Source organism: Bombus vosnesenskii, unplaced genomic scaffold, assembly GCF_011952255.1.
Source record: "Bombus vosnesenskii isolate JDL3184/JDL3185 unplaced genomic scaffold, Bvos_JDL3184-5_v1.1 scf7180000013273, whole genome shotgun sequence".
NCBI classification, from domain to species: domain Eukaryota; kingdom Metazoa; phylum Arthropoda; class Insecta; order Hymenoptera; family Apidae; genus Bombus; species Bombus vosnesenskii.
In genome coordinates this window covers 4,469,774-4,476,774 of record NW_022882931.1, presented here as the reverse complement: position 1 = coordinate 4,476,774, position 7,001 = coordinate 4,469,774, and the positions used below count along the sequence as shown (strand labels likewise).

The following is a 7,001-nucleotide window of genomic DNA, read 5'->3' as shown; positions in this document are numbered from 1 at the left end:
CCCTCCGCGTTGCCATACCGGTCTCGGGCCATGGTTTATCGTTTCTCAATCGATTCGCCCGATTTCGTGGCGCTTTGATAACCTGATTTAGTGCCGGTGACACATCGACGAACGAAACGGAAAATCGATCGACCGGAATGTCCAGTTGCACCTTTGCCTCGTAAACCAACTGACAAATCTCGAATTCTGCGTATTCTAAACATAGACTACGGTGTTTACTATTGATTGTATCGGACAGTCCAATGACCGATGAGCGTTGGAAAACAAAATAATCAGGTATAGAGATTAAAAATAGATAAAATTAAAACTCTCGAAACGACTACCTGTGTATGTACTCAATGAGCAATACATAATACTATTTACTATAAAATGATCTCACTCCTTGTACTACCGTTTTCAGGACGCGAAGTATTTACTAATCATTAAACTGCAAATGAATAGGAGTGGGAAATTTAAAGTAGAAAAATCCATAAAATGTATGTGACATGCAAAAATGTAGGAATACATACGAAATATAATAGCATTTGTTGCATTATTTCGTAGGTAAAATAATTCTTTACCTATGTCTTATTTTCTTTATTTACATATTTTACATCGATGTCTACAGTTTAACTACACAGTAGTTTCCGAGTAAATTTAACGATTTTATAAAACGACCGTTAGAATGTTTCTTTCAACGGAATTGTAAAAATAACCAATTCACGATTTTTCATAGAAACTTCGTAGAGGTAGAACGCCGCATTCTTGGGATGCCAAAGATCTTTTACAAAATTTTCACAAAATCTTTGGCATTCTATAGCCATTTCCAAATATTTCCCCCTTGAATTTTGTCCGATCTCTGTAATTCATTTCTGAGAATTTTTCAACCATACTATCCATTCTAACCGCAAAATCAACTATCGCGTGTAAAAATCCTCTAACGTGTTTCGATACCGCTGCAAAAGTGGCGAGAGCGACGTTCGTCGTGGATTCTGTTCCACATACGAGAAATAACAAAACCGCTATCGCTTGGATGATCTCGTGAGCGGTCGCGTGGCGGGATCATTAATGGAAGCAGGCAGAATCCTCCCTCTCTCGAGCGCAAAAATGCTCGGCTACGTTCGTGAATCCCGCTCTAGGGAAGGAGGGGAGGGTGGTCGCGCACACAATCACGCTTGTCCCTCGCTGCACGCACGTGCGTGTGTGGGTTCCAGCACGCGTGGGCGATGCTTTGGCACGCGACACGACCGTTACACGTTCGAAACGCGCTGGCGGGGCGGCGAGAAAGGGACGAGGGGTGAAATTCAGAAAGGGGAACCAGGCAGATCGCTGCGTATATACCAATACAGAGAGCTCCTTGCTCGTCTGTGAGCACGTGAAAAGGCGGCTGGCATGTAGGAAAAAAAAAAGAAACGGCACAGCAGCCAATGCGACACTCGAGAACGCGCACTTCTATGCACTTCTATGTATATATACAGAAAAACGTACACATTTGTGAGGCAACTTATTCGATGAAGGAAGGTAGAACGAGAGGGGGAGATTCAGGTAGACTGAACGGAAATTCGAATAGAAAAATGTGAGACCAGCAACGGAGCAAAGATAGGGAGGGTGCAAACGTACCCCTGTACGAACATTGCCACATAAGTACATTGAACAAGTAGGAAAGAGAAGAAAACACGTTTGCGTTGAATCGGTGGTGCATGTGCACTGATGATAGCGCAGAGGTGACGGGTCGTTGGGCCAGTCGAGCGGTGAGGGGCGGCAAATGCGGTGGAGGGGCGGGTGAGCGTTACGCTGGGGCCCCAGCATCTGCTCTCTGTACAACAACGCAACGTAACAGAGCGCGAACAGAGAAAAAGAACGAGAGGGACAAGGACACAGTGGGCGTTGTGTACCCCCTCCTGGTTCAAGGGGGACAAGAACGATACGTACGAAAAAGGGGAAAAGAGGATGGAAGAATGGAGGAAGGAAAAGGAAGGGTGAGGGAGTGAGAAAGCAGCAACAGGCGAGGAGAGCGTAGCAGGATAATCGCGTCGCACTCGTGAACATCCTGCACCTCCTGTTGTTCTGTAGAAAAGAGAGGGGGATACGCATGCTAGCAGAACAGATGCCCAACCTGTGATTGGCCGATGGCCCGTGACGGACCGCCCCTATAAGCGAGTAGCGTGGGGCCCGCGGGCCTGTATTGGTCAGACAGCACGTGCGGGCCACCTGCACCTAGTTGGTGGGGACAGCTGTTATAAAGGCCCTGACGCACCCCCCTATCAGTCAGAGAACGGTTTGCAGCCGAACCGTTTCCATAGTTAAGAGTTTTTATGACCCTACGCGTATCGTACCTTCGAATTCACCCGCCAATCCTTCGTTCCTTTTTTTTCTTCTTTTCTTATCTTCAGTCCTTTATCCCTTCCTGTATACCGTTTCTGTATCCTTCGTTAATTGGAACACATTTAATCACGGTGTTCGATCGAACAGTCAAGTTCAGTTTAGTATAGTGAACATCGATATTACGTTGCCGAAGAGGGTCGTTCGTATGTTCGTTACGGAAAAGTGGATTTCACCAGCGAACGAAAGAAAGAGGACTGTTTTGTTATCGGTTATATGTGTGTCGCAGTGCAGTGATCACGTACCCCAGGATTATTTTTACAGTTTGTGCTTGGTGTGATCTGTGCCGAGCAATCGAGAACAACTGGATTAATACCGCGGTGATACGGCTTCGCGGTGCCCAGTACCTGCGAACTGCCGACGCAAACCTTCTAACAGTGCGGATATCAATAAAAAGTGATCAAAATGTTGGTCGAAGAAACACCGAGGAGCTTCGTCAAGAAAAACAACAATTACAGCCACTGTCCGCTGAAAAAGCGGCCAGTGCATGTCCTGCCGGCCGAAGAAGTTCCGGAAGTAATTAAAGGTGAGTGTTGATTATTTCAACTTTGCTTCTCTTGTAAATCCTATCAACAAAAATAATCGTTCGTCTAAGATGAAATTTCTTCAAAATCCTATGCTTATGAAAAAGAATCAATCGTCTAAAACGAAGTTTCCTTTCCTCTTTATCAGAAGAGATCATCGATGTCGTGATGGACGATATCCCCGAGCCAGAGAACCTGAGCACAAAGCCGCAGGATCTGAGTAAAACGGCGGAGCGGCATCAGCAGCAACAGGAACCGGAGCAACGCGACTCCAGATCTCCTTCGCCGGCCATCAAAACGTCCTTGTCATCTCCATTGATAACCAGGCCGGTTTCTCCAACGATGCACAATCACGTGCACCCTGTGCATCACATCCATCATCATCACTATCCAACGAAAGCGATCACGCCGCCGGTAGGCATCGCACCAATTCATCTCGTGGCGAAGAAGGCGCGAGTGGAAGTGATTCAGCACGATAATTCGTCATCGACGGCGGTGACAGCCACGTCGGCGCCGTTGCACTTCATGGCGAGCAAGGCGCCGTTAGAACCCTTAAACTTGAACACGCCAGTTGAGCCATTGGCGCATTACGCGACTCCAGCCTGGGTTCGAGCAGCTCCGCTCTATCCGCCACATTATTTGCCTTATCCGACGGCTTATCATTACCACCACGCGGGAACAGAGTTGTATCCGTCCTATCCGATACCAGCGTACCCTCACTCGTCACCAGAGCATCATCCATCGATTTCTCCGCCACCGCACGGTGCACTAACCTGTCCAACAATTCAAAGACCAATCGCAAGAAGTTACGCTCATTGGGCCAGTCCTGATCATTGTGGCTTGTCACCGACCAGTTCCTTAAGCTCTGGATCGCTCAGGTCGCCTCCACCAGTTACACCCGAGGATTTATCTTCGCCTGGAAGCGACAGCGGAAGATCGTCCGCTGGAAGTACATCGACAAGCTCAACGATCGCGAACCCGAAAATCGAAAAAACCGGAGTGTCCAGTGGCTCCACGACGTCCTTGTCCTCGACTTCGTCCTCATCTTCATCTTCCTCATCGACAACGTCGCCCAGGTATCAATGTCCCGATTGTGGCAAATCTTATTCGACGTACTCCGGCCTGTCAAAGCATCAACAATTTCACTGTGCGGCGGCCGAGGGACAGGCGAAAAAATCGTTCTCGTGCAAATACTGCGACAAAGTCTACGTCAGCCTGGGTGCGTTGAAAATGCACATCAGGACGCACACGTTACCCTGCAAGTGCCATCTCTGCGGGAAGGCGTTCTCCAGGCCGTGGCTGCTTCAAGGACATATCAGAACGCACACAGGAGAGAAGCCCTTCAGCTGTCAGCACTGCAAGCGAGCTTTTGCCGATAGGAGCAACCTCAGAGCGCATCTACAGACGCACAGTGACGTGAAGAAGTACTCGTGTACATCGTGCAGCAAAACCTTCAGCAGAATGTCACTGTTGACGAAACACCAGGAGGGTGGCTGTCCCGGTGTCGCTGTTCCCATGGGTTACGGTTGCTAAAAACGCGGCGAGAAAATCTTTTGGAAGAAAAAAATACAATGTGATCGTCCCGAGATAAGGAGTCTTTGGATTCCTTCGACACGTTCCTTTACTAAATATGTAGTACTTTGTTAAACGGTTCAATTGAAGAAGTGCCTTACGCGTTGATCGGAGTACAAACGAGTTAATATGATTAAGTAGAAGGATCAGAGAAATTATCGGAGGCTTTGGTTTCTCGGTGAATCGTATCAGCTTGACTGAGATTAAGAGACAGATATATCGAGTACCTGGATTTCGATTAAAATTCATGCCCGTGGACAGCGCCGTGAATTTTAAACGAGATCATCGATACGACACATCGCGCCGAGAAACTGGACCCAGACTTTATAGAACGACGACGTGTTCTCTGGGAGGGTCATGGAGAGAAAAATCGGATCGATTGCCGCTTTCAAACTTCTCTGTTTTAAGAAAGATGGTAGTGCGTTTATTATTTCCTTCATATCCCGCCCCTTCGTCGTCTCATTGTAAATAGTTTCGACGTGTGTGTGTAACAATCGGCGAGAAAGAACGCGTTTACGAAATTGTACTTAGAGAATCCTAAAAAGAGAGAGAGAGAGAGAGAGAGAGAGAGAGTGCGTGTGTGTGCCCTTCGAAGAAATTTTGCCGAAGATAAGCAGGAAACGGTTGCTGAAGAGTCGATGCAGCCGCTTGATGCGGTCCCGTGAAGCTATCGTGCCATCTTCGTTTTTTTCTATTTCCTATTTTGTTCCTTCATAATTTACGTCTTCGATCGATTCGAGCGGACGTACACGAGATATACGTGATTTTTCGAAATCGAAGAAAACGCTTGTTCGTTGATGGAATCGCCGATCGTTTGCTTTTTCTTTTTCTGTTTAATATCGTTCGATACGAAAAAAAGACGAAAATATAGTAGGGAAGAAACGCGTGGATCGTTCGAATAATCGTGTGTACTGTGTGCACCAAAGTGCCATTTTCAAGATCGTGTGCCACGTGCGTCGATTGTAAATAATTGAACGATCCGCTGTCAAGGCACGCATGAAACGAAGTATTATAATTCGCCATAATACAGAACGGAATGAGATGAAAGAAAGATATTTAATTGGCTGGTACCCGAATGCGTTCTGATTCTTGTTGTCATTTCGATAACACTCGGAATTGGATAAAATGAGAACGAACGTGCGATGGAAGTGAATGCGGTAGAGAGAGAGAGAGAGAGCTTACATTTTATACTTCATTTTGCCTTTCGTTTTTTGTATTTTTTTCTTTGCGTTTTCTTTCTTTGTAAATCACTGTTAGTTACTCGAAGAAACTAGTCACTGCCTAATATATATTATATATATATATACATATATATAAATATAATTGAACAAGGAAAAGAAACTAGAGGCTCGCTGCGAGGTGAATTACTCCGACTGGTCTTTTGGTATTCTTCGTAGAGAAGTCACACGAAAAAGATTATATAACCAAGCGGTAAATTCGTTTCTTATTTTTTTTTTTTTTTTTTTTTCTAGGTGACAAATATATTCGTATAAAAACAAGAGGAAGTGAAAAAATTGCGAACTCAAAGCGAGTAACACTCTTTCTAGTTTTTGCAAAAAAAAAAAAAAAAAATAAACTACTATTTGAGATGCAGATATCATCTATATATAGAGATATTTTATACAAAATAAATTACTTGGATTTTAAAACCTCATAAAAATCTTCAACTTTTTTTTTAAACCTAATACTCACGACAACCATTCCTTTCGATATTAAAATATTCAGTAAATTACTTTTCAAATTTCAAAACGTGTAGTATACAATGCCTTTATGTTCTCGCGTATATCTCGGAGAATATTATTCGTTTCATTATTACAAATACTCAGGCACAATTAATGAACGCGATAATCAAATGAAAACTTGTTTCACTCCCAAAACCTTACAACGATTAATTTACTTTGGATATTTTGTACGTATATTTCTGCATATTATCTACATATTTAAATGTCCAATAAATAACTTATTACTAATTGCAATTCCTTCACACTATCGCGTATATCTATCTCGTACAATGACATTCATTTCATTATCACAGATACCCATGCAAATTTATATTTTTATAAACACGATCGAATAAAAATTCGTTTCGCTCTTTAAATGTTACAATCATTAATCAACTTTGCAGATTTTATATCTATATTTCTGCATATTATCCGCACATTAAAATTTCTCGTAAATAACGCATTCGCTAAAATAAAGAGCAGAATCCTTCATTCGCAACACCTAAGCTATCAAGCGACTATAATCTTAAAGAGAAACGAACGTGCACTGCAGACTCTCGTTGTCGTGTAATTAATGAAAGTTCACCTGAAGTTTCGATAAGGAATCAGTCGTTCCAAAATATTATATATGCCGCACGATTCGAGCGCAAGAAGGCAGCGAGATGTAATCTCGGCGAACACCTCGAATATCGCAACGAGCTCGTTATCAGCGCGAGCGCTCGCCGAACGACGCATAACTTTCGTCGACGTGCATAATAATGCGCTTTGTCTTTCGACAAACAACGACCACGCGGCTTGCTTTATCTCTCCATCCGTACTACGA

At 44.0% G+C, this 7,001-nt stretch overlaps 1 protein-coding gene across 1 annotated transcript; it reads left to right on the top strand.

Moving 5' to 3' along the window:
* Positions 1-2,334: 2,334 nt before the first annotated feature.
* LOC117231670 (protein escargot-like) lies at positions 2,335-5,012 on the top strand. Its single transcript, XM_033490320.1, has 2 exons — positions 2,335-2,887; positions 3,034-5,012. The coding sequence occupies exons 1-2, from the start codon at positions 2,767-2,769 to the stop codon at positions 4,416-4,418; spliced, it is 1,506 nt and encodes a 501-aa protein (XP_033346211.1). The 5' UTR covers positions 2,335-2,766; the 3' UTR covers positions 4,419-5,012.
* The last annotated feature ends 1,989 nt before the right edge of the window (positions 5,013-7,001 follow it).

Excerpts from the sequence above, each read along its gene's own strand:
- LOC117231670 (XM_033490320.1), top strand. The coding sequence starts at position 2,767 with ATGTTGGTCGAAGAAACACCGAGGAGCTTCGTCAAGAAAAACAACAAT. Across the intron at positions 2,888-3,033 it reads AGTTCCGGAAGTAATTAAAG|AAGAGATCATCGATGTCGTG; the intron begins GTGAGTGTTGAT and ends CCTCTTTATCAG.